This window comes from Aspergillus melleus (assembly GCF_016097325.1).
Source record: "Aspergillus melleus strain CBS 546.65 chromosome Unknown contig5, whole genome shotgun sequence".
Taxonomy (NCBI): domain Eukaryota; kingdom Fungi; phylum Ascomycota; class Eurotiomycetes; order Eurotiales; family Aspergillaceae; genus Aspergillus; species Aspergillus melleus.
Window position 1 is genome coordinate 2,879,441 of NW_025763374.1, and position 25,064 is coordinate 2,904,504.

Here is a 25,064-nt window from a genome sequence, read left to right on the forward strand (position 1 = left end):
GATGGTTCTGGGAGCGGCTCGGACCTTCCAGCAGGATAGAGTTTATTTTATTGGATCCCCGATCGGATTTTGAGATCACTATACATATTCTTCGGAGTAATTTAGTTCCTATATAATACGGTTAAATTCTCAGGAGGGTAGAGGCTAGCCGTGGGAGCTCAATTTGAGTTTTCATGAGCGAAAACACCCTCAAGAACTGAGCTGTATGCTCGAAACGGATCTTAGGTGCCGAATTATCAACAGCGAAGGTAAAAGTTCAGTAGTTCCTTAACTAGAGATGAACAAAGTCATCTATCTCAAGGCCTTTAATGGTATCGTTTAACCCACCGAAAAGCGCTATGAATGTGGAGTCAAGGCAATTGTGCCGGTATTTAGAACGACTCCATCCCGGACCGGACCACTCTGGCGACTTAAATGATAGCAGGCTTTGCACAAGGACTCTATATCCTAAGCCTGGGAAAGGAGCTGCGGGCCCTGGTGCAAGCAGAGCATTCAGCTGCATTTGCTTTGTCAGAGCTCCATACATGATTGAACTGCATTCAAAGCCACACCCTTTACTGCCGTTTTGGAGTTGATCACGTATATCTTGAAGTTGGAGAAGCAGGCCAGTGATCTCTTCCTGTCTTCGATCATACATGGACCCTGCAATTGAATTTAGCTAAGCATATTTGAGGATTCGTGTGCCCATACTTATGATATCATCGGGAATTGGGAGCCCGAGATTCTCAACCCAGTCGTTACTCTGTGACATGGCGATTGCGGTAACTTTTTCGAATTCTGTAGGGAGGCGGAAATACCAGGCAACCCATAACCAGAGTATCAGGTTCCTAGAATATGTTGAGGGGATAGTTTCATCTAAGCTGTTGATCCATGTAGACACTACAAGATCAATAGCTTCCCTACAATCGTAGTAGTCGGCCAAAACAGCAATTTTCGCGAGCATCTCAAGTGTAAGTTTTCGAGGTACGTCATAGGACTGGCAATGTATAATGCGAAGCATAACCAAGAGGGCCTCGGTATTCCAGCCTTGTGCAGTGATTTCAACTGAGCCTTCTTGTAGATAAGCGATGCCTTCTTTCCAACTACCAGTGAGTATCTTTTTAAAAACTGATGAGGCGAGTATTAAATGCTTCGCGGATACTTGGATGTGGATGCAATTTTCCTCCGGCTGTCCCGCTCTTTCGGAATCAGATTCTTTAGCAAATTCATGGGCAGGCTCTTCTGTGTGTCTATCAACGGGTGCATCAACGCGTTCTTCGGCAGCGGATCCTTCGGCAGCAGGCCCTTCGGCAGCAAGCCCTTCGGTAGTGGGTTCTTCAGCGGCAGGCTCTTCTACTGATGGTTGAGTAAGTACAGACAGATTCCTATTTTTTTTTCTCCTTCTGTTTGGGACTCCGCGTGCGCTCATCTCCCGAATTTTTAGTCTCTTTTGCGGGGAGTATGGATATCATCACTTAGTCCGGGAAGGGTAAGGGTGGAATCGTTGTTGGACATACCTTCACTCATGTCTGCAAAAGGAGCATTTGGGCTTCTCAATATTATGATAACCTCGCCGTTCGGGTCAATAATATGAGTTGCACGGTCCATGATAGTTGCGCGTTGCGGAATCTTAATGCTCAAAACTATCTTGCTTGATAAGGGTGCAAGAATGAAGATAAGTTTGGAGATAAGTACCTTGGTTTCCTTTTCCTGCGAGTGAGATGTGGTGGTCTTTGATTGGTATTGATGATGGCAGCCTTACACATACAACGTGGCCATCAGTGCATCAATTCGCAGTTGAATGCGGGGTGGCCGTGTCTAACATTAATTGGCTCGATTCGCTGTCAGTACATAACCAAAGGCTTTAGGCTGGATAAATTGTGCTTAATGTGAAGTCTACTAACAAACACATACATGCACAACATAGATGGCACAGCCGCTTCTAGGATATACAAGTTACTTCAAGGCCCGTACTCGTTTGACTACCTTTGAATCTCTTGGACAAAGCGACAAGCCTATATACCCTATACAAATAGATCCTTGTCAATCAGAAGTGGTTAACTGGAGGGAGGCTGCGTCACTTGATCCAACAGACTATTACTATACCGCTCGAGTCTAGACCTCGACAAAACCCGTCATGGGTCCAAGGTCAGGACCCAAACCCACGGGTCGGGTAAAAGGTCAGGACCCATACCAATTATCCGTCAACCCGTGGGTTTTTTTGGGTAATCCGTGGGTAAACCGCCAAGAACCCAAAAATACATAAAAGTGTATAAATAACTTATTTAAGAAGATATTAGCGATAATCAACTGATGATTCATCTATTTATGTACATAATATGTTATGTTTGCACTGTTTATAAACCCACGGGTACCCAAGAAAAACCCACGAGTCGAAGTATAGACCCAAAACCCAACCCGCGGGTTTTAGTGAGGGACCCAAAACGGGTAAACCGCGGGTTGTGTCGAGGTCTACTCGAGTCAGACCACTATCTGGCAAGAACCACAAGGCTTCAGTGTATCCGTGGCCATTATCTTGATTTATCGGCCGTGGCACTCAAAGATTGGTCTACGCGAGTAGTCAGCCTTGTTCCCATGTGTGTGAAGCGAGCTGAAGCGGGTTTTCTGTTATCTGTCGCTAGCCTTTACGCTCGATATTGGCAAAGATCACGAATTAACAGCCTTGTCCAGAAAGCCTTGGGGCTGTGTTATCAGAGATTACTTCGTGGTGTACGTTGATTGGCTTCTGTACTTGCAATAATGCAGTCATGTTACTGTCTTCTTTGGGCTCATTGCATAGTAGGCTGCAGAAATTATTGCGGTCGGCCCGAAAGCTTTGACGCAGAATCTTGGTGCGGAGGGTGATGATGTAATAATTTTCAACGGGGTTCATTATCCATGGGTTTACCCCGTTTCAACCTACGATATGTTTCCTAATTTCTTGGTATCCCTCTACCACAGGAAAATCATACTAGTATCAAATGGAACATCGGTTTTGGACTAGCACTACTCTGATTAACCAAAATACAGGCGCTAAATCAAGCTCGTAATCCGTAAGCGCGGACATGTGGGCGCCAAGGTGCTTACACTTTTTCTTTTCGAACGGGACAAGGAAAAAATATACAATTAATCCAAGAGCTTCAGGTGCAGGCAGAGGAACATAATATTCTGAAGTGTCCTAATATAGTCATCATATGCTCCAGCGACCGGTGAGAGTGGAAAACAAGATCATGTAACGTTGATGTCATAACTACAGTTCTTCCAGCTCTGTCTCTTGTACCGAGCCCAATATTCCATAGGGAGAATGGTACAAGGCCAACGCAGAGACGTCTACAATGTGATTTTTGTTGTCAAAACTCGCCGTCACAAGATTCCTAGCGCCTATTTGTTGTTCCTGATTGGCATAAAATTACTTGGCAGGGAGCGGGGAAGTTTGCTACAACAGTGATAACATTCCATAACATAGAACCATTATTATTTCGCTCTCTGATCTCCTTGGGCACAAAGACATGGACAGGACAATGGACCCGAGAAGAGAAAGAAATTCTGCTGAAGTTGTGATAACTATTGATGCAAATGACAATGATACGGATGCTGGCATTTTTTCTTTACAATGGGCTGCCAGTGGACATGGGTTACATCGCTCGAGGTAAGCACATGAATGTCCAAGAGAATGAGCGATTAGCTATCTAATGATTATCCCCAGCTATATTGGAGCCCTGTTACTTAATGTCGGCGCCTTCATACTTCCTGCGCTATACAGTACCTTGGTCAAGATCTGGATTGTTAACATCGACTTCTTCTTGGTAGTCATAATAGACGCCTATATCTATATTGGCACTATCACGGAGGTCCTCAACGAAGGTTTTCCACGCGCAGTCTGGGTGACTATTGCTGACAAATCCACGCGGACATATGAATCTCGTTTGGGACTTGCATATACTCTAATAGCGTTTCAGTCATTTCTAGGACTTGCCATGAGCATTATATTTATTGATGTTGCTACGGCATTCGCTGCGACCTTTGTCCCACGTGAGGTCCAAAAAGCTAGTATCACCTATGTCCGAATTAGTGCGTTCTCGGCTTTAAGTTCCGTCATTGAAGTTGCGACGTCGAATGCCACAAGGGCTTTGGACAAGCCAGATGTTTTTTTTTTGATAAGTTCCGTCAAGATTATGGTGAACATTGTGTTGGATCTATTATTGATATCCAAGTTCCATGTGGGCGGCTGGAACCCTAACCTCAATTTGCAGGCCGTGGTTCGTCTGACCTGTGAAATGATCGCGGCGCTCTCGGGTTTGTTTTATTTCTTTAGTTCTACTAAAAGGGCAAGTACCAGGCTTAGACATCTCTGGAGCGAGAATATGTTTAGTCTGTCTGTCCTGTTTACGCTTCTCAAGCCAGGTTCGATCGCCTTTATGGAGTTAGCCATTCGAAATACGTTTTATCTCTGGCTGGTGGCCGGGATCGTCGCTATGTCGGCAGATTACGCCACGGCCTGGGGTATTTTCACCACGATCAGATGGGGATTAGTTATGATACCGGTTCAGGCTTTAGAAACGACGTCATTAGCATTTGTCGGACATGCTTGGGCAGCATCTAGAATTGCTGGTGTGCAACGTGAGAAATGGAAGGTTTTTTTCAGTATGCTCTAATCCCTTGACGTGAACGACTGTTTTCCCCGAGATCCTCACCTTCTTTAATGGTGACACGACCAGCGTTTCTTGCCACTGCTATTGCAGTGGCTATTGAGATGCCACTTTGTATATTCCTTGCCATGTTTGGCTACAAATCATTTGCGTTCTATCTCAGTCAATCAGAGTTGGTAGCTAAAATCACAACACACATGTGGCAAACGATAGATTGGTGAGGACTGCAACAGCCCCCTTATGCAGACTCCAATATCTTACAAAGGTATATACAGGTGCTATGTACTATATGCGATATCCACTCAGCTGGCGACCATACTATTAGCTACCTGTCCACCGTGGTATCTAGGGCAGTCTCTCGCCTCTAACATTCTCTATGTTCTCCCTTGGGCTGTTGCCTGCCAAGTTGCCAAACTCGATCCTAACAATGCGTGGACTTACCATAGCCTGGCTTTTGGAGGAAGCTTAGTGTTTACCTTTGTAGAGCTCTGCCTTATTATTCCATTATGAGCTTGGAGGGTTCTATAGGTTCTTCTGTAAGTGTATATATTGTCGCGGACACGCTTTTCTGTATGGTCTTATTGAACAGTACACCACCATGATAAACTAAGATTTGCTTTAACTTGATGTGTGCTCTTTTCCAATCCCGTCGTTCCACATTCTATCTTGTATCCCTTCTTCTATATGGAGATGAGGTATTAAGGAAGAGATTAGGCTTAAGCCCTCTAGAAGGGTCTTATGTTATTTTATGGCCTTTAACTATAAGCAGCTGCTCTTAAATAAGCGGTGCTAATAGATTTCATACTGAGAGTCATACACCAGAAAGCCAGAAATCAAGTAGTAACGTCAGACCTTTAATCGATCTTATTAGAGTTTCGGCCCTGAAATATCCGTCTCAAAGCTGTGCCTCCTCGGGCTAGATGGTTGGCCTTTGCATACCAGGTAGTGCATCGCTCAGATAGACAATCTAGAAAAATTAGTTACTATATTAGAACTCCCTGTAGGAATCTTACCTAGCCAGCACCAATGCTAAATCCTCATTCGAGTTTGGACAATGACCAACTTTACACCCTTCACACAATTCACTATCGTGCGGACCTCTGCTCTGGCCAGAATAATCGGGCCGCCGTACCTCAAATCCATTCCATTTTTTGAGCTAGTAGGTCACTCTTTCTGCATAGCACCCGCTATCTAGGACGAGCCGACCAACGGTTCTGCAATTTCTGCATCGCTGGTGATACACACGCGCATTGTATCGCTGTTGGGAGTACATGCGAATTGTAATCGCTATCTTTTTGCTCGACCAATCACTGGAGTTATATCTCCTGTTTTGGCAGATGAATCGGCCCATGACGTTCGTGTCCCGTTCCTCAATGTTGGTTTCCTCATCATTGGCGTCAAAGAAGTCTATTTAAAGACCTTCCTCGTCTAACAGCTGTGCTACGTCGTCATGAAGCTTCGGGTGAAGCGACCACAATTTCGCAGCTTTGCGTCCCTTGCGTGGCATGTTGAATCTGGTTGCCGGTAGTGGGACTATAGGATGTCAAAAGATTGCACTGGAAGCACGGAGCATGGCCTTGGATGGGTTACGAACACTTTTCTGGGACAAGGTCTACCCCGCTTCAAAGCAGCAGCTGTACCGCCTGAGGACAACAAATCGCTGCCACAGCACGAGCTGATTGGTAGATATATTTCAGCACTAATTTCTCAGTTTTCGCTATATCTAAGCGCTGAGACCTATGGGCACTGAAGCATGTACTAAACCAACTGATTCAGCCAACAGTTAATCACACTCTTTCTGTAACCGGGCAAGGGAAGAAAACGAAATGAAAAGCTTCAGGTACAGGTAGTGGAACAAAAGTCTGACGTGTTTGTCTAATGTGGCCATATGCTTCTTAGCGAGAGTCGAAAACAAAATTAGACACTAACTGGTAGGATATCCATAATAGAAGCGATGTCAGCGCGACAAAGAAAGCTCTAACAGTCCATGGAGACAGCGCGGACGGCTCGGCGCTGCATTTTTGGTAGCACGTTGAATCTATTTGGCAAGGTTTTATTCCTTCGAAATACTTCAAACGATACGCAGGCTTATGAAGCGGTCCAAAAGGTCGTCTGATGCCACTTCGAGATGACGAGTGGGCAGACGTTGTGATGATCAAATGATATCACCTGGCACATAATTCCGAGGGTTGGTCTAGTTATATGCTGTGGAGTGATTAATTTACCTTATATTCAAGAGGGATGAGGATTGTAGTGAAGTATCTGGGGATTGGAGAGTACCTGGGGATTGGAGAGTGCCTGAGGTCGTCTAGTCCTTGGACCTGGCTTTCCCGGACAAACTTTTTTTTCGTATTCGTCCCCATTCGTCGTCCCTATTGCGATTCCACTATATACTCGGCCAACTAGACTCACAAGCGGGGATTCAATGGGTTTCCTAAGTACATTCTGTTGCGAAGGCTCTAAATAATCACGACAAATAGAGTACGCTCTAATGAAACAGCCACCAATCCAACAGTATCTCCACCAATTAACTTTAAAGAGATAAACACGTAAACGAAATGGGCAAGGACCTTCAACATTGGACAAGTATAACCCGACACTCATGTTCGAAGGCCATGGACATCCCCAGCATGCCTCCGCAGGTGCATCTCGTGCAGGACGGACAGATCGCAAAAATTACATTTCCGATCCATCAAATGTGATGATTTGAAATGCCTCTTCACTTCATTATAATCTGAATATACCTTGGGACATTGAAAATATGCGAATATTTGCTCCGCATTCGGGATATCTTTTCTGCCAGAGATATGTTCCCTCTTCGACGAAGCAGTTGGCGACGCATTAATCTTTATTTTGCGAGCTGGCAGAAATGAAACTACATCGTCATTATCGGACGACACAAAGCGCTTCCGTCGTCCCCGAAGGGGTCCACCCTCCCGAAAACCGCAATATTATATTTCAACAACAACAGCTTTGTTACGTCGTGTCCACTCGTTCTCTAATGAATCGATAATGGGCCAAGTGAAGAACGTCTCCACAAAAAAAATCTGCTCCGATGGCATTGCAAACTCTTTCTGTAATATCTCGCGCGCAGGCTCGTTACTAACAGTTCCACCAGTCAGCTGTCTTTCAATGTCAATTACCGCCTGTTTTCGACTGAAATCATGACATATTTTCTTCCGTTGTTTTTCCTGCAGACGTCAACGCAGATTGTGAACTTTACATTTCTGATCCTTCAACATCGCTCGCAATATTGGATCATTAGAACGGCCATCATACTGAAAGTCCAGCTCCAATTGTCAACGTATAGCTAATTACAATTCCGGATCCTTCTTCACCAATTCCCGATCAACATCACTCAAATATCATAGTCGCCGCCGATCAATCCAACGACTCATTCAGATCACAGCCTTAGAGAATTCCTTATCAGGATCGAAGCTACATATGATTTCCTGTAAGCCAGTATGTCGACGCGAACAATAATGTTTAATAAACGTTTTGCTGGTGACGTGGGCCATGATCACATTGCATTATACTTCACTGACAAAATCTGGACAAAAGACTTAGTCTACCTGCTATTGAGAGAAGAGAACTTTGGAGATTTATAGTTCATTTACCACTCTTGTTAAACAAATCATCTCCTCCGTATCAGAACTGATAAAAAAAAAATGATTGAAAAAATCGTATATCTCATTGGATGTCCTGAGCTGTGCATCGAATGTGTTTTCATTTATGAGCGTTTTTTACAAAATACGGGGCTGATCACAGATCACATCGATCTTCGAGAAGACATAATAATTATTTATCTCTTTTTTTAAGAGAAGTGGCATTTCCTGTCGGCCACTTTCAATAAATAGCCTCCGTAGGTCTTCCATCGAGGTCAAATGAGGCGCTTCAAACGCATAAACGTAAAATAATATACTAAAAAATAAAATGTGCGGGCTCAAGACAAGTGATACGCCGTAGACAATTTCAGATAGCGAAAACGTGTTTTTAATTAATCAGTCAGTTCGATTGAAGCAGACAAACCAGATAATGGATAGATATATGATATCGGGTGGCATCTACAGCTTCGACATGTCCAGGACGCTTTTCACAAACTAAGACTCGAGTTCTATCATCGGTATCGAAGGTTCTCCACACGGATCTTGTTGAAACGATAACTGTAAATGCTTGAACTAAAGATGAAGCATTGCCTGTTTTCGGTTGACGGTAAATAGCCCAATAATATTATATAAATACAAAGTAATCCGCTGAAATCTCAGATGAAATTGCTTTTCCCGGATTTGAAAAATTGTCTCATTGAATGGGATCATATCTTCGATGTACACTGAGGCACTTGCCCGCGGTTGTTTGTTAAGGCCACGCTTGTCGACCAAGTGCCTCATGCCTTGTACGTTTTCGTCAGAGCAAGCCTTAGGGGGATATAAAAAGATACAAACCGTGCGAACTGCCTCACCCATCTCTTTGCTCATCTCATGTTGAGTAACCCGTATGTAATAAATTCGAAAGTACTTCCAATCCGCCTCCAGTGCACTAGCCTTTGTATAACCTTTCTGACGGCAACCATCGGGACTATACTCCAGCTTCAGACACCAATTAAAAAATCGATGCATGTCATTAAGCGACGCCTCACGCAGTGCGTTCTCTGCATCCTCCCATTTTAGATCAGCGGACCGCTCCTTTGCTTTGATTTGGCAGAATCTGAGATAAGGAATGTCAATCAGTTGATAGTACCTTGCTGTAATCTTTCAACAAGATCCTAGTCACCTACCAAGCCTAACGCTCTTTTAATCGAAGTTTCAGTTTCTTCATATTGTTGGATCGGCCGTAGTCCTCCGACACCTGAGCCAGATCCTCATCCGTGTCATCATCTGGGAATTGGTATAGGACCTGATGGGCACGCTCCACATTCGATGTGTCTAGTTGTGACAGTTCTGTTCTAGTACTTGGATTTGACTTCTTCTCAACAATATTTCGATCAGCTAAAGAGAAACACTCCGACTCAGTAAAACCGGTCTCAGAGGAATCGGGCTCGAACGGTTTGTCACTGTCGATATCGATGAAAGAAGTACAAGAGGACTCGCTGGTAATTTGGTGATTGCTGACAATGGGTCTCCGACAACGATGCATGATCAGAAGATTATGCTGACCGTGGAAAGGAACTGCCGAAGGACTTGAGACGTTTTAATGCACGACTGAATAGATAGCACGGAGGCACAAGGAGAGGAAGAGCTCCGGGATGGTGGTTGAGTCGGAAAGAGAGGATGTCGAATGAAGACGGTTGGGGAGAGGATATTTATAGCCATGGCGGCTGGGTACTGGCCAGAGTGCAGCGGGCGGGGTGAAGGAGGCCATTTTCGGCGCCCTCGTAGGGGTGTAATGAGCGACGATGAAGCGATGAATGAGCCCTCAAGGAAGCCAAGATGTAAGCGCCCACACGATGGCAGCCTAAGGCAGAAACAGTGAATGAGTTGATGCGTGGTCGAAGGAGACGGGAGCGTGGCGGAAAGATATTGCTGAAAGGCAGCCATTTTCGGCGGCACGTGCCGCCGAAAATGGCAGCGAAATAGCAAACCGCAATTCTTAGATCGAAAAATTAAAATAAATAAAGTTTTTTGCAAATTTTTTAACAATTATTTTTTGAAGGCTGTCAATTTCTTTTTAATATGTTGTAGAGTGGGTCGAATGAAGATTTTTTTTAATTTTAGAATAGTAATGTGATTGTAATCTTAGTGTGATAATAATCTTTTTGTTTCTTTAAAAAAAATATTTACAAAATTTTTGAATTTTTCAAATAATTCAGATTTGGATATATTCCGTGTGTTTTTAATAACAAGATTAATTTGTTTTACCATTGTGATGTAGATTTAGTCTTTTTAATGAATGTATGCAATATAAATGTTAAATAATATTTGATAGATGTTTTTATGATATAAAGATATAAAGACTTTTAGATTTTTAAAACAGGTTTAGATTGAGATGTTATGTAATGTTTAAAATTTTTTAAAAATGTTTTGAGATGTTGCAATATTTCTGATAATATAAGTTAATAAATTGGAAGATATATTTGACAAAATTCATTTATAAATTATATAATTTAAATTATAGTAGATCAATTATTATCGGAAAATAAACAAATTGTATAATTAAAAATAAAATATTTTTCTCAATATGATTATGTATCTTTAGAATTATATATGTGTAATGAATAATCTTGTTAATTTTATTTTTTGTGTTGTTAAAATTCATTAATAGTTTAGATCTTTTTAGAGAATGTAGAATGAAATAATAAATTTTGATTTAATTATTATTCATTACATGGGATATGGAATAGTCGATATTCAATAAAATATAATTAATAATTTTGTTTTTATTTGGATTCAATGTTATAATAATAATCAATAAATTGTTTTTTTAGAATTTTTTTGATTGGAAACCCTTTAACAACAATTTTAAATATTTAATAAAATTGTATAGATTCATTTGTTTGATTGTGATTTAAATTAAATGGATTTTTTTAATTGTTTGTTTGAATTAAATAAATATAAACATTTAAATTGAAACTTTGTTCGGAGTTGAAAAATATGTAATGAAAATAATTAATATAAATTTTTGAAAATATAATAAAAAAAGAATATCAAAAAAGATAATTTCTGGAAAGAAAAGATTGCTTGTGAAATGTTAAAATAATTAGTATAATTGATTTAATAAATGCGATTATTAAATTTAAGATAGTTTTTAATTAAATGTTTATTCAAATCACATTAAAAACATTTTTTACGATTATAACGGATAAAATCACGCAAATTGAATGATTGATATCGAAATAATAATAAATTTATAAATTCGAGATCAAAAAAATTGATTAATTTTTAAAAATGTTTGGAAAAATCTTTTGTAAAAAATTTTTAAAAAAATCGATAAATGATTGGTTTTTTAGATTTTTAATTCATAATTGGATATAGGCGTATTAGATCCGGCAATTTTTTAATTTTTGTAAAAAAGTGACAAAGTTAATGTAGAAATCAATAAAAGATTTGTGATAAAATAATATATTTTTTAATTTTTGATTAATTACATGTTTTAATAATGTTGCGAGATTGTTTTCAATCATCTTGTTTTTTATAATCAGATATTGAAACTCGACAAAAAAGATGGAAAATTCTTAATTTTTTTGTTTTAAAACAAAAAAATGTTATAGACATTATAAACATGATTGAGATTGTTGTAGGTTTTATTTAATATATTTAAGATATTGATATAATTGTTTATTTGACAGATTCTATTTTTGATATACAATAAAATTTAAATATAAAAATAATTCTTTTAAACGATTGATAATATAGGTTATGTAAGTTTCAAAAATTGAAAAATGATTATGGTTTATAATCATTTTTTTTTAATTTGAGAAGCAAAACAATAAAAGTTTAATTTAATATTTTCAAATTTATTAAAGTTGGATAGACATTCGGAAAGACAAATAAAGATAGAAAATCTAAAATTAATTGATGTAGATATTTTTATCGGAACAATTAAAGATTTTTTAATAATAGATTTAAAGATCTGATTCGAGATGTTAATTCCAAAAATAATAGTTTGAATGATTTGATTACATTTTTTTATTAAAATTTTTTGAATAATTGTGATTTTGATTAATTGAGAATTCAGATTTTCATTTTATTAGATCTAATAAAAGACAACAGTTACAATAGTTATTATATTTTTTTAAAAATGGATTTGTTCGATGTTTGCATTAATAACAAATCTATAAATTTGTTTATAATATAAATATCATTTTTCAATATATTCGACAACATGTTGAATGAATTGTTTGAGATCTTTAAACAAAATTGAAAATTTTGGGATTTTAGATATGTCGAATCAACATTAATTCTATAAATAAAAATTATGTAATGTCAAGATGTGGACCGACGGAAGATAATAAAGCTGATGATAAATGAATAGATAAACAGACAGATTTTTAAATATCAGATATTCGATTATTACAGAGTCAAATTATATACAGATTAATAGACAAAATGTAGTTCGAAAAGCTACAACAAGATCTTAAGACGGCAGGCAAATAAGAGATGGTACGGTCATGTGATCGCACTAGTGGGTGCGATAATCATCCTTGGGCTCGCACTGTGACAAATATTGTCATTTTATTTAAATCCAAAATCTTTTTAATGACCGTTTTGATTAATTAAAATTATTTTATTTTATTAATAATTTGTTTTCAAAAGATTATAAAAATAAATTTTGTTAAAATTATTATTCAAATTTTAAATGATAATTATTTTACAAATTTTGTGATTCATAAGTCTGTAAATGCAAACGCAAAATTTTTTCATTTATTATAAATCATTTATAACAATTTACAAAAATTTTCATTTTTATAAAATTTTTAAAATGTTCGTTTGTCATAAATTCAAAAACTTATTCAATTTATTATTATAAATTTGATTTTAACATTTCAAAATAATCATTAATATAAAATTAATTAATGTTTTTGTTAATTAATATAATAAATAACATTATTTGATTAAATATTATTCATTTTATTTATTTGAATCGTTGTCAAAAATTCATAAATCTATTGGTAATAAATTGATTTTAATTATTTTTTTATATGATTAAATAAAAAGATTTTAAAATTTTCAAGAATAATATTCAAAATGTTTAATAAATGCAATAAATATCAAATGTTTTATATATTTTTTTAGAATATATTTTCATATATAAAAATCTGATTTTTTCATTTTAAAATGTATAAAATTTATTTTTAAAATAGTGTTCAAGATTTTAAATAAAAATCATATATTAATAAAGATTTTTATTTTTGTATATAATCAATTTTTTTATTTTGAAATCTTTTTTTATTATTTTTTTATTTATTTTTTTTGAATAAATATACAATCATGATTCACAATATTTAAATTATATTAGATTTTGTTGTCATTCTGACAGAATTTTAAAATTTAATTAAATATTTTTAAATTTTAAAAAGTTATTTTGATTTATCAATTCGTTTTAAAAATAATCAAATAAATGTTGTTAATTGTTATTGATATAAAAAAAAGATTTGATTGTAAATTAAATAAAAAAATTTTGATACATAAAACATTTTTATTTATTATATATTTGTTTATTTGATGTCATTTTGAAATATAAAAATAAAATGATTAAAATTTATAAAAAAAGATTTTGCAAAAAATGGATTTTTATTCAAATATTTAATTTTTTTAATTAAAAATATTCAATATATTAATATGATTTTGAATATATCACAATTCAAATATAAAAACAAATACAAATACAACAAAAGAAAAAATGTTTATTGATTAAAAATATTAATTGTTTGATTTTTTGAACGATTAATCGATCGAATCATTATATAAAGAAGATATATAATTATCGATTCTATTATTTAAATCATTTGGTTATGTTATCGCTAAGCTGGCCAAGTTGCAGAGACCTCGGAGGCTTCGGCATTGCCGTTCTGAAGGCCTCCGGTGACAATAGAAAGCTTTCACTAGACAATTGATAGATCTTTCTATTTATGTTCTATGAGTAGGCTCTTTGCGTTCTTATATATAGTTTTTATTTAATTAGTAAGATTGATTAATTAATTCAATCATTTTTTATTTTTTTCTGTCTATATATGCAAATGTCAAATATCGTTAATAATTAGTCTAATTTTGTAGTTGTAACTAATAAATTACATTTTTCTTTTCATTTTCAACCAGAATGCCCGGCTAGCTCAATCGGTAGAGCGTAAGACTGTAAGTCTTCTGATTCCCCTTCCACACCTCCAGTACTGACCTCTTCCTCCTTAGTCTAATCTTAAGGTCGCAAGTTCGATCCTTGCGTCGGGCTTTTTTTGCTCATCTTCTTTTTTAATATATCGCTAGCTTTACATGTTAATCTTCTAAATGGTATCCACAATCTAGCGGCCCTACATTTCGATCAAGAATAAGCCCATTGTTAAATCCCGTAGGCCTTTAGATGTTATACATCTAGAACATATTAAAATATCCTTACACGTCGTCCTCGCCACACATCCGCTATGCCCAAAGTCAAGGCAGCAAAAGGCAAGCCAGCGAAGGTCGAGGTGAGTGACCACGTTCTCAATTTTGTTTCTGTTATTCTCCTTTTTATGTTCATTGATATTCACCGAGTCCTTCGGCTTCCTGCTGACTGGCCCACATGTCACGGTCGGTGGCAGGTGCGCTTCTACCACCTTCCGCTTTCGGTTTATGCCATTGAACCGGAACGTTTAACCGTTAGACTATCAAAAGACCAGAATACCAAGTCAACAGACTTGGCTGCGCATCGCTCTATATAGTGGATTTCTTCGTGGTCGTTCTTCAGTTCGTCACACCACAGAAGCAACAGAAAAGACGGCAGTCTTTGCGTCTCAAGGCCAAAGAAACCTCGAACTCGTCTCCGGCGTCGCCCTGAGAGAAAGCAACCAACCCGGGAGAATCAATCAACGACAACACGTCGGAACAACCAGCTGCCAACTCTTCTACTCCGCCCGAGCCCAGGAACAATATCACTCCCGCCGAGTGGCGGCGCATGCTTTACAATGACCGCGGAGACCCCGACATCCAATCGAATGGGCTACGCCTCTATGACCATCCCAAGTTCAAAGGATGCGCTTGGGTCTCCGGCATCCTGGACCCTCCTTACTCAGGTCTGTGCGGTTGGAAACTCTACGCAGATGACGATATTGAACTGCATTTCAATTTCATCTTCGAAGAACTCTGGAACTGGGTGTATGACTACGCGGGTGAGCCACTTGAGGTCGTCGAGCCCCGGCTGTCGGCGGCTGATAAGCAGCTCATCGTCGATAGTCTGGGTTCCTATTGTCGACCAAAATATCGCGACTGGGATAGTCTGGTGGATGCCCTGTCTCCCCTTTGTCGCCAGCGATTGCCGACCATCCTGGCGGAATGTCTCCTGAACAAAGCCATGTTCGATAACTTTGTTAAGCATCCGTTCTTTTACCTGATGGAGCCTGGATACGAGGGCTTCGAGGTAGATGGCGTCCCGACGGCGTTTGGGGAGGAGCTGTTGAGCTTCTGGAAAAGATTGACAAAAGGTATGTGGTTTGAACTTGTGCGTTCTTTCTTCCTCCTCTTTCTCCTCTTCCTCCTCTTCCTCAATTTTATACTGTCCAACTCAAGTGCCTCAACCGAGACTAATAAACCTCAAATTACCCACCATATGCGCACTTTGACCACGCGTCTCCTGAATGGTTTCGACGTCTGGGATGAGAACGAGGATGACTCGATCGGCATCCAAAGCCGCATGCTCCGCAAGTCAGCGGCCAAACACGTCGCCGCGTCGCTCCTGGACAAATCCAGCGCGTTGAGCCTGCTGATACGTCCATACGAACGAGAGGACGAGGTCGCAAACACCACGAGCCAGCATGAGAAGAAGAGCAAGAAGAACAAGAAGAAGAAGACAGAGAAGCAGCATCAACAGCCCCCACCTGGCATACCACACGACGGGCGCTTTGAGCGTCTGGTCACTTTATTCCGAGAGGCAGGCGAGCGGGCCACCTGTTTATTCACCCAGCAGCATTTCTATTACTGCATAGAAGACTGCGTCGAGGACCTGGGTCCCTTTGACGGGCCGGTCACGGGGAGGGAGGATCCTGGGAAGGCCACCGACCAGGGGAACGTAAAGATGATGGCGCATACATATTCGCGAGAGGACTATCCGGACGGCGTGCTAAATGGGCGCTGGCCGGTTCTGATGGTTCGGCCGATGATTGCGGCAGCTGAGACTAATGAGTATCGTCATTATCAGTTGCAGGAGATGGTGACGCAGAATTTGTGTCGGTCGATTGTCGTTCTGGATAAGCATGAGCCGATCTCGTTTAAGTAGACTAAGTAGTGGGATTGTTATCTGTGGCTATATCTTTTTGGATCTTTAGTATTAGAATTGTGGATGCGTAGGCAGTTCCTTGGCCCCTAGTTAATCTACGGCTTACTAGTTACATACAACTGCTTTGGACAATAAAAACAATCAACCCCAGATGTTCAGACCAACCAAAACCCACTAACATTTAATCAGAATCCTCCCACAGGTGATTCTCCCAACCCCTCCCATCATCCTCCGTCACCACCACCCACATCACCCTCTGCGCCACCTTCATCTCCCGTTTCTCAACCCGTTCCAACCCCCTCTGACTCTGCGCCAATTTCCTAGTCACCCGCTTCTCCCTCTCCTTGTCAATCTTCTCCCTTTTCTTCTCCCACTTCCGCATCTCCTTCTCCATATCCTCCTGCACAATCAACCGGCCCTGCATCGACTCCCCCAGCGGGCCCTGCAGCCGTTCCCGCGCCCGCGCTCGGATCTCGCCCTGCGCCGTCTCCACCTCCGCTAATTTCGTGTCAAGCTCGCGGGAGGCTTCTTCGGCCTCGAGGGCTAGTTTTGTGGCTTTGTCGCGCTTGCCGCTGAAGAGGGCGTTTTGGCGGGAGGCGAAGGCGCGGGATTGGCTTTCGGAGGCTCGTTTTAGCCAGTTCTCCGACAACGGCAGGTCGGCTGTGAATTCGAGGGGTTGGACGTAGCCGGTTAGGGCGGACATGCGCCGGAGCTGGGGGTCATTCCTATCGTCGTTGGATTCCTGGGTGGGTTGTTGTTTGGTCGTTTCGTCGAAGCCTGGGTGTGTGCTTGAAGACGGAGGATAGGGTGGTAGGGGTGAGGATGGTGATGGTGATGGTGATGGTGATGGTGGATAGCCCTCCTCTTTCTCACCCTTACCCTTACCCTTACCCTTACCTTTACCTTTACCTTCAACACCCTCTCCATCATCAAGAGGATCATCCTTGTCGTCAAAAACCTCCTCCCCTTCCCCATCCCTCTTCTTCCGTCCACCCCCAACATCAAACACCTCCCCGGGAACCCCCACCACCTCCATCATCTTCCTCGTCTTGAGCACCTGCACGCGCAACCCCCGCGGCACAAATAACTCCTCATTCGCGAGCCTCAGGTACGCCTGCGTCCGCATCTGCGAGAGCTTAATCGACCCATACTCGGTGGCCACTTGCACGCCCAGCGCAGCGAGCTGGACTTCCAGCAACGGCACGAAGCCGAAGATGCTGGTCGTGGCGCTGGCGGCTTGCAGGTAGGGATGGGCGAGCCAGACGGCGTTGAGGCCATCGATGAAGGCGAGGAAGTCGGTGGGGGAGATGGTGCCGTTCTGGTAGGAGGTGTTGGGGCCTTGGTAGGTGGTGCTGGTGGCGTTGTAGGTGGCTGTTGTGGTGGCTAGGGCGGGTGGGTAGGCGCGTGCGAAGGGGCGGTAGATTGTGCCGTGGAGGGTGTGCGATGTTTCTATCTTGCTGTTAGGGAGGGTGTGGTGCGTTGGGGTCCCGGATGTGGGTATATGGGGTAGGTAGATGAGATGGAAGGGAGTATGCAATGGTACAAGACAGTGGATGGACGGTTCATCACATCTACTAAACCACTACTCCTCATAATAAAGTAGAGTAGTAAATAGTAATAGACAAAATGTGGGGTTAAGGAACAACCCTAACCAAACAACCCCATCCAGTACCGTCTAGTAGATAAATGTGGAGAAAAAACATACGCGGAATAACACACGGCAACTTCCTCTCCCCGGGCCCATCCTCAATCTGATTCCGAATCAACGTAGGCGGTTCCGGATGCTCACTATACGCCGGCAGCGGAGGCGGGTCGAACGGTGAATGCGCATACGTGAACCCAGGAAACCCATCCTGCGTGGTATGCGTCGGGCCCGGCACAGGCGAGTGGGCGGAATAATCATACAGGTGTTTTTCATCAGTGGGGTGGGATTGGGACTGGGACTGGGCCTGCGTGGACGGGGTACGGGATGGCCGTGGTGGTAATGGCGGTCTGTAGCTTTCCTTTAGGTCTTTTTCGTCCATGATGAGAGCTGCTGAGGACTGGTTCGGGGGGATATATCTAGAGGCTAGAGGGCTGAAGGATGGGAACTGATAATTGATAGGGAGAGATTTTTGGATGTTTGTTTGGTTTGCGTCGCGAGGGCGGGGGAGATTACAATTAAGGTTGATGACTCAGCGGGGTTATTTTCTGGTTTTCTTTTGGGAGGTTTATTTGTCGATCTATTATTATACCTTGGTCGAGATATGCCTAGCTAGTACTTGTTTAGAAATGATTGGATAGGGTTGGCTTCACATATTTGCAAATACAATATACATATAAATGATATCAAATATACACAAGAAATCAAAGCGAATCAACCTGCCTCGGGACAGATCTAACCCCTATCAGCCGTATACGGAGGAGGTGGATCGTGCACCACTTCTGCCTCTCCCGGTCCCTGTCCAGGACCTTCTCTTTGCTGTCCCGTTGCAAACGTAGTCAACTCCACCTCCGAGGGAGTCTTCTTCTTCGTCACCCGTTTCTTCTTCCAGAAGAAAATCCCCCCAACGACGATTCCCAGTCCAACAACCCCCACTACGACTCCAATAGCTATCTTCGCCTTAGTAGCTAGCCCTCCCGATGGCTTCTCGTATGTCGATTTGCATCCCAGACTATATTTGCTATGAGGTTCGATTGATGTTTCGTTAATTCGATCGACGACCCTATCACAGTCGAGCGGGAGGTCGGATTCGATTCGCAACGTTTCGAACTTTTCGAGGTTGGGCATGGAGACACTAGGCTTGTTAGTTCCTTAAATGGATGGAGTATGTTACGTGCGAAGACGACCCACTCTTCAATCTGTCCTTCAAGAATGACATTATGGCTTTCGGTGGCTGGTAGGGTAACATTGAGAGGATAGCTGGACCTGATTTTCATGATACCGGCGACGTCTTGAAGGCGGGGCATAGAGAGTCTGCAGGGGTCAGTCATTTGACGATAATAGTGTACATACACATGAGAAGAGGGAAGACAGTATGGGGCCTGCGTACCCTGTGATACGACCCTCTAGATCGAGCCAATCGTCGCAGTGTGTCAAGTGCGGAAAATGGAATTGTACAGACGTGTTTGCCGAGTGGACGGATAATTCCGCAGTGGATAACTTGGGCGCGATGAGCCTAATCCAATGCATTAGCATTGCGCAGTGGATGTGCTTAGAATAAGGGTAAGCAAGGCAAGGACTCACTCGGATACATCTCCCGCGATAAGCACCTCCTGCGCGACTTCAAGATTTGGCAGAGAAACCTCCATTGCGCGCCGTGGACCCGGTCCCTTATAAGAAAAGCCCTTGCTACACACCTCTTGGTTGCAGATGTTTAAACCACGGGTGACATTCTGCAGTGAGTCGAAGCTTACTCTGGTATTGGTCAGCGACCACGGATCGGTTTGGTTGCCAGAGAACGGGAGATAGGTGGATTCAAATACATACTTGGAATAATTACCCCGCAGGAAAAGGCGATCCGCCTTCTTCAGTCCGCTGAAATCCAACTTCGCATGATCGATGTACTGTTTAAGATGCATAGACCGTAGATATTCGAGCTTCGGAAGGGATATTCTCTCCAGCGTGTTGGCTAGGGACCCCACCTGTATGTCGCTTTGCATGTACTGAAGGTCCGGTAGGTCGATAACCGTCACATTAGGCGTCGGTTTGAAATCCCACCAATCCAGCATGATTTCTCCTGTGATGTTGGTAATGTTGGGCAGAATGAACGGGCCGGTAAAATTGGTTGCTATCATGAGGGCACCGATCATGGTCGTGCAGGAGGAAGACAGGGCATCGATGTAGCGTTGGTCGGTGACGTTGAACCAACTAAGTTCATTAGGAGGAGTGCATTCTTGCGACTGGACTACAATTCATGGTTAATATGAAGCAACAGTTGGAAGATCAAGGAGCATGGTACCTCCATGAAGCAGGCCCAGAAATGGGAGCAGGGGCCACAAGTTCATCTTAACATCTATGATCATCAATCACACCTCGACACCGCACAGGTTCCTGAAGATCTCTTCCCCAGAAAAAGAAAGGGATCATCAGGTGGGTAACAGACCCCTATTAAACGGGTTGCCACATCGCCCGCGCTAGTCTAGCCTTGTGGAAGTGTGTTGCCCGGAAGATAGCACAGGCCACGGGGCGTGATAGGTAGGCGCTTGCCCCAAACTAGGGCGAGACTAGGGCGCCGCCAAGGACACCAATTCCACCAATTCTCCCTGAAGGTGCCAATACTGTAACATGGCTGCTAGCCAACCCGAGCCGAAGTTTCTATTTGGTTTTTCTCTTTAGCGGAGGGCCCAGTCCTAGTCGACGCTGCGCCGTAAGACTGGCCCGCTACAGGTGGCACTGGTCGCAGTATGTAATGTGGAAAATGTATGAAATCATTACTCATTATCTTCTTTCTCGTGCTTGTCGTTTAATCCCAACTGGTCCCATTTCTCCAAAAACATATCCATGGCAACATCAGGCTGCCGCGCCGGACCCTGCTCAATCACCGACGAAAAATGCGGGTAGAAGCTGCTGAATCCGTGCGCGTCGTTATTTCGCCAGCTCTGGCTTGCAAAATCCGTGAACAGCGCTCCCGTCTCCGCGGGTAAGGTCACCTGCTGCTGATTCGCCGACAACTGGATCATGCGCAGGATCCCCTTGGCTAGCGCGAAGCGCCGGGAGAACGACCGCGCCACGATGCACAGTTCGACGAACGCGGTGCGGTTCTCGGGCTCGTCCAGCGCTTCGAGGAGTGTGAAGAGACCGATGCTGATCCATTGTATTGTTGACGGGGCCATGCGATCGATGCCCCATTTATCACGGTGGATGCTGAGTAGGTAGGATATTCGACGGGCGGTCGAGATGCAGATAGTACGCGCGCGGTCGGCCATATCGGGGTCGAGGTCGGGACGTGTCTTGAAATTTGAACGTAAGAAACCGAAGATTTGCATTACTGTCGTGTGGTAGAAAAGACTGAGGCTGTGAGCTGCTGTTCATGGTTCAAAAATTGAAATGATGGACTTACTGGATGCTCAGGATGTGTGGTACTGTGGCGTTGTCGGCATCTAAGCACTCGGGCAGATTGGCGTGCCAGCCCTGAAGTTGCCGGTACGTGTCGTTGACAAAGTGCGTGACCGAAAAATCGGGCGATCGGTCCTCCACATTATGAAAAGCTTGGCTAATTCCAATATTGATGCAATTAAGATCGCACCATCGGTCGAAGACGCAGTTGTGGTGGCCGGGCACCGGTTCGGCATCTCTCGGGTATGGCGACCAGACATCGCGAGGATCGTGTTCGATGGAAACGCGAGGACGGCGTGGAGGGCTCACGTCGATATGTTTCATCAACGACACGGCAGCGGTACTTTCAGGTGTTGTTAGCCACGTCAATGAACCGGATGGACGGAAGAACGTACGCGGCTATGCAAAAGGCCCCCCACAGTGTATGACTTACCACCGTCTCCAACTCCCGTGCGGATTCACTGTTGGTCGGTCGAAGTGGATGGGCGGCAGCGTATTCGGTAGCTGATCGCGTCGCTAGATCCAGGTACATCCACCCCATACGGTCTTTTCCCATCAAAGTCATGCTACCCCATGGTTAGTCACGTTAGACAACAACCGTGTCAAGATTCCATTTGACCCACCGGATAAAGAGAATCAAAAGTCCCTGAATGGTCGGCAATGACGCAGCACCGTCCTCCTCTTCCTCCTCTAGCAGCCGTCGAGCCTCGTCGTAAAACTGTGTGCCTCGCGAAAGGGGGTCTCCCGGGACGGTATACACCTCGGCGTAATCGGAGTAGTACTGAGCGCTCAAATGATCAACACACAGCTCACCGGACCGAACGGTGTCGGTGCAGAGCGGGAAAGAGAAAGAAAGAAAAGGCGACATGTCTATGTCAACGTACACTGGCCTCTGAAAGAATGACGTTCACCAGAAAGGGTGAGCAGAATCGGCAGTCCAGGCTGCCGGCCTGCATGTCGCGTACGAACGCGTCCTTGTCCATCCAGTGGAAGAACGGATAGGTCCAGGTCAACCACAACGACACCAAATGTGACACCAGGTCGTCATCGTCGGTCAATTTCGTCCACGGTTTGGCCGGCACACGATAGGTAGGGATGTCGGTGAGTCGTCGAACGTCCAGCATTCGCCGGCCGTTTCGATGGCTGGCTTTCGGCTCCTCGTTCATCTCTGCCTCCTGTTGAGATAAATGCGTTTGGAATTCACGGAGTTCAGGGGATCCTTCGATCTCGGACTGGGAGAATTCCTGCTTCAGGAAGACCTGGAGCTCGCCGAAGGACGCGTTGCTGCGGATCAGGTTCAGCAGCTGGGCAATGCGGGTGCTCTGGCTTTCTCGCAGGGCGTTGACCAGACGCACCAGGACGTCGGAGGCTAGCTCGAGTCGGTCGAGTTTACGCTTCATGGCGAATTTGCGGCGCATATCGGCCATCTCGTCGACGTGGCATTCGATGCCATTTGCCACACAATGTTCGCAGGGCGGATCTCCTCGACACTAGAACGGTGGCAAGGTCAGTCTTGGAAACCAAAGCAGCAAAACGGCAGGGGATGAGGAAGAAGAATGCCCACTGACTTTCAACTTCTTCTGTTTACATGCCCTACAGGCAGTTGTCTTGTGCTTCCTACTGGGCACTACATCGTCGGGGGAGTTGGACTTGTTAGGGGGGATGGGGAACGGAGCGAGCGGACGCGAGGACGATGACTGTGAATCGGACATGTAGAGCAACAAAGAAGTAGGGGGGCTCACATCAACGCCATCACTTTGGCGGGACCCGTGATCTTTTATAGGAAGGAAAGCGTGGCCCTATTTTGGAATTTTGAATTTTGAATTTTTTTTATTTTTTTGGGGTTGGTGTGAAATATGATAGTAGTGAAAGGGACATTCTAAAAGTAGCAGTAGTTGCTCCGAGAGAAGGCCTTAGGTACTCCGTCCTAAGGTAAGCCAGGGAAGAGGTACCTACTCCGTACGTTCTCCCGTGCCGACAAGAAACGAAAAAAGGATGGAAAGCGACTTGGGCGGAAAAAGGTTCAGAGGGCGAGGCATCGATCAAATCCAATCACTACTGAGAGAGTGGATCCCGGCTTTCCATTCTGGGTCCGCCTGCAGATCGACCCACTCAATTCCGCTGGCCGGCTAAGACCTCCAGCCAATGACTTGGATGGCGCTTACCCGTCACGGACAGGGGCGGTCGGTCTAGGCCACGCATTGGCTGATTCCGCCACGCTAAGCGGGCTAGCAGGGTTCCAGAATCTGTCGGACCAGACATCCCATTGGGTCAGGGCGAGTGTGTTCGTCCAGCGGTCGAAAATTTGAAATCAATTAAATCATAATTACGGAGTCCGTCCTGAATACATCATACTGCGTTCGTTCACACGGCTATCAATGTCGGAACCACCTGGAAATCGGAAGTGTCTACCTACGGAGTAGGTAGTCCGTCCTGCGGATCTCTTCCGCCAGATTTGCATCCTTGGTCAAGCCTCATGCAACCTGGTCCGGTTGTCTTGCCCGGGTTGCGACGCATGCACTAACTTTTGACCACCAACCAGAGGTACATACCACCAAGCCATTTGCTACCCCGCGGAAATACATCACCCAGGGATTTTCATTGGACGGTGATCCTGCCAACACCCTGTCGAGTCAGTGACTGGACTGAGACTGCGATGTTTGCTCCGGTCGAATCCATGGATTGAAGACAAGGGACTCGGTAAATCCGACTCGGCTCGAGCAGTTGTCCGCCGTACCCTCCTATCCAATAAGCCTTAGCGACGTTCTGCGTCTTAGTCTGGCCGAGAGGGGGAGGCAGTTAGGGTTTGTCGGATGCAAGGATGTGGCAATGGTATCGTATCAAATGTCAACTGGACTATAAACTATAAAGTCTATCACCGGCGCCGACTCAACGTGGCCCGTGGCCTGTGTATCCTCGAGAACAGACACATTGCATGAACTAGCCGGTCTTAGTCACGGCTTAAACTTAATCTTGTCCCGGTGGTGGGTGAGACAAAGTGCGACGAGGCGTGGCTTGACACGCGCAGTGGCTGTCGGTGCTACTGTACACAGTACAGACATAAAGTCACGTATTACATGAAGTACATTCTGGATGACCAGGCTCTAGACCCGGCCAAGACATTCTGTGCGACCACAGTTACATGACCTGGGATCGCGTGATTGAAATAGATTATCATGGAAAGCCATCGTCTGCAAGCAAACAAAGAGACGAAACTCAGACATGCATGCATTGGCTCTGGATACTTCGGCCTCGGGATATGACACCTTTAGGGTTCAGGGATCTGGGATGTTAGCCCCTGCATGGCATGCCCCGGTGGTGCGCCTTAAGGTAGTACAACACTACAGTCCCTGGGGGCTTCCGCGGTTGCCGACTATGCTAATGACCCGATTCGTTTGGCTGTGCAGCACTAGCGAGGCACTGTGAGACACTTTGAGGCCCATCTATACGGTGGGCTGGCGCTATAATTAACCGAGAGAACCTAGAGTGTCTATCCT

At 43.6% G+C, this 25,064-nt stretch overlaps 6 protein-coding genes and 1 non-coding gene across 7 annotated transcripts; 2 read left to right on the plus strand and 5 right to left on the minus strand.

Moving 5' to 3' along the window:
* Positions 1 to 658: 658 nt before the first annotated feature.
* Positions 659 to 1,587, minus strand: LDX57_009352 (uncharacterized protein; the record flags this gene model as incomplete). The annotated part of the gene is made up of 2 exons (XM_046091079.1): positions 659 to 1,335; positions 1,497 to 1,587. 2 exons carry the CDS (start codon positions 1,585 to 1,587, stop codon positions 659 to 661), a joined length of 768 nt encoding a protein of 255 aa, XP_045947056.1.
* A 12,796-nt stretch (positions 1,588 to 14,383) lies between these two features.
* Positions 14,384 to 14,510, plus strand: LDX57_009353. Its single transcript has one exon. It is a non-coding gene; the product is annotated as a tRNA-Tyr (tRNA).
* Positions 14,511 to 15,212: 702 nt separating this feature from the next.
* LDX57_009354 (uncharacterized protein) lies at positions 15,213 to 16,529 on the plus strand (the record flags this gene model as incomplete). The annotated part of the gene is made up of 1 exon (XM_046091080.1): positions 15,213 to 16,529. The coding sequence occupies one exon, from the start codon at positions 15,213 to 15,215 to the stop codon at positions 16,527 to 16,529; it is 1,317 nt and encodes a 438-aa protein (XP_045947057.1).
* Positions 16,530 to 16,710: 181 nt separating this feature from the next.
* On the minus strand, positions 16,711 to 17,655 carry LDX57_009355 (uncharacterized protein; the record flags this gene model as incomplete). Its single annotated transcript, XM_046091081.1, has 1 exon — positions 16,711 to 17,655. The coding sequence occupies one exon, from the start codon at positions 17,653 to 17,655 to the stop codon at positions 16,711 to 16,713; it is 945 nt and encodes a 314-aa protein (XP_045947058.1).
* A 508-nt stretch (positions 17,656 to 18,163) lies between these two features.
* On the minus strand, positions 18,164 to 18,553 carry LDX57_009356 (uncharacterized protein; the record flags this gene model as incomplete). Its single annotated transcript, XM_046091082.1, has 1 exon — positions 18,164 to 18,553. One exon carries the CDS (start codon positions 18,551 to 18,553, stop codon positions 18,164 to 18,166), a length of 390 nt encoding a protein of 129 aa, XP_045947059.1.
* A 353-nt stretch (positions 18,554 to 18,906) lies between these two features.
* Positions 18,907 to 20,516, minus strand: LDX57_009357 (uncharacterized protein; the record flags this gene model as incomplete). The annotated part of the gene is made up of 6 exons (XM_046091083.1): positions 18,907 to 19,306; positions 19,363 to 19,485; positions 19,562 to 19,687; positions 19,756 to 19,926; positions 19,999 to 20,416; positions 20,471 to 20,516. 6 exons carry the CDS (start codon positions 20,514 to 20,516, stop codon positions 18,907 to 18,909), a joined length of 1,284 nt encoding a protein of 427 aa, XP_045947060.1.
* Positions 20,517 to 20,942: 426 nt separating this feature from the next.
* LDX57_009358 (uncharacterized protein) lies at positions 20,943 to 23,279 on the minus strand (the record flags this gene model as incomplete). Its single annotated transcript, XM_046091084.1, has 6 exons — positions 20,943 to 21,519; positions 21,572 to 21,910; positions 21,963 to 22,133; positions 22,191 to 22,348; positions 22,452 to 23,057; positions 23,136 to 23,279. The coding sequence occupies 6 exons, from the start codon at positions 23,277 to 23,279 to the stop codon at positions 20,943 to 20,945; spliced, it is 1,995 nt and encodes a 664-aa protein (XP_045947061.1).
* Between the last annotated feature and the right edge of the window lie 1,785 nt (positions 23,280 to 25,064).